This window comes from Eimeria maxima, genomic scaffold, assembly GCF_000499605.1.
Source record: "Eimeria maxima Weybridge genomic scaffold, Emw_scaff2994, whole genome shotgun sequence".
NCBI lineage: Eukaryota > Apicomplexa > Conoidasida > Eucoccidiorida > Eimeriidae > Eimeria > Eimeria maxima.
The window spans coordinates 1-1,715 of NW_013565840.1; the positions used below are offsets into that span (position 1 = coordinate 1).

The 1,715-nt window shown below is 36.3% G+C and overlaps 1 protein-coding gene across 1 annotated transcript; it reads left to right on the plus strand.

Annotated features, from left to right (window-relative positions):
- Window positions 1-64: 64 nt before the first annotated feature.
- EMWEY_00059830 (Protein RPT-6, related) lies at window positions 65-430 on the plus strand (the record flags this gene model as incomplete). The annotated part of the gene is made up of 1 exon (XM_013481231.1): window positions 65-430. A coding segment is annotated over one exon (366 nt), but the record flags the coding sequence as incomplete, so codon positions are not given.
- Between the last annotated feature and the right edge of the window lie 1,285 nt (window positions 431-1,715).

Below are 1,715 nucleotides of genomic sequence, written 5' to 3' on the forward strand. Positions count from 1 at the left end.
ATATATATATAATATATATATATATATATATATATATGTATTTTGTTTGTATATATATATACAGGGTGTATTATTATATGGTCCTCCTGGTACAGGTAAGACATTATTAGCAAGAGCAGTTGCTCATCATACAAGTTGTACATTTATACGTGTAAGTGGTGGTGAATTAGTACAGAAATATATAGGAGAAGGTAGTCGTATGGTTCGTGAATTATTTATAATGGCTAGAGAACATTCACCATCTATTATATTCATGGATGAGATTGATTCTATTGGATCACAAAGAGTACATAATACAGGAGGAGGAGGAGGAGGAGGAGGAGGAGGAGGAGGAGGTAATGGTAATAATGATTCAGAGGTACAAAGAACTATGATGGAATTACTTAATCAATTAGATGGATTCGAATCCAATAAAAATATCAAGGTATAGGTATAGGGATAGGGATACGGATAGGGATACGGATAGGGATACGGATAGGGATAGGGATAGGGATAGAGATAGGGAGGGATAAGGGATTCAGTGTCTCCTTTTGTCTGTTTATGTATTTATGGGTTTGGTTCTTTATGTATCTCTTTATTTGTCTCCTTGTTTGTTTATTTATGTATTTATGTCTTATCTGTCTCCTTATGTGTCTATTTATCATTATCTGTCTCTTTATCATTATTGTCTCTCTTTGTATGTCTCTGTCTTTCTCTCTTTATGTGTGTGTCTTTGTCTGTCTCTTTATGTGTGTGTCTTTGTCTGTCTCTTTATGTGTCTCTTTTGCTGTCTCATTATGTCTCTGTCTCTGTCTCTCTATTTGTCTCTGTCTCTTTATCTGTATCTGTGTCTATATCTGTCTCTTTATCTGTCTCTTTCTGTGTCTCATTATCTGTCTCTGTCTCCTTATGTGTCTCCTTATGTGTCTCCTTATGTGTCTCCTTATGTGTCTCCTTATGTGTCTCCTTATATGTCTCCTTATGTGTCTCTCTACCTGTCTCCTTATATGTCTCCTTATATGTCTCCTTATATGTCTCCTTATGTGTCTCCTTATATGTCTCCTTATATGTCCCCTTATGTGTCTCCTTATGTGTCTCCTTATGTGTCTCCTTATGTGTCTCCTTATGTGTCTCCTTATGTGTCTCCTTTGTATGTATATCTGTATGTGTGTGTATATATCTGTCTGTGTGTCTATTTACCTTTATGTGTCTCCTTATGTGTCTCCTTATCTTGTGTTTCTTTATTTGTCTCTTTATTTGTCTCTTTATCTATCCCTTTATGTGTGTCATTTCCTGTCTCTATTTGTCTCCGTCTCCATTTGTCTCCGTCTCTGTGTCTATTTGTCTCTGTCTCTGTCTCTGTCTCTATTTGTCTCTGTCTCTGTCTCTGTCTCTATTTATCTCTTTCTCTGTCTCTGTCTCTATCTCTGTCTCTGTCTCTGTCTCTGTGTCTATTTGTCTCTGTCTCTGTATCTATTTGTCTCTGTCTCTGTCTCTGTCTCTATATATCTCTGTCTCTGTCTCTGTGTCTATTTGTCTCTGTCTTTATTTGTCTGTGTCTCTGTATCTATTTATCTCTGTCTCTGTCTCTGTCTGTGTCTGTATTTGTCTGTGTCTCTGTATCTATTTATCTCTGTCTCTGTCTCTGTCTGTGTCTGTATTTGTCTGTGCCTCTATCTGTGTCTGTATTAGTCTGTGTGTGTGTGTGTGTCTGTATATATATATATATATATATA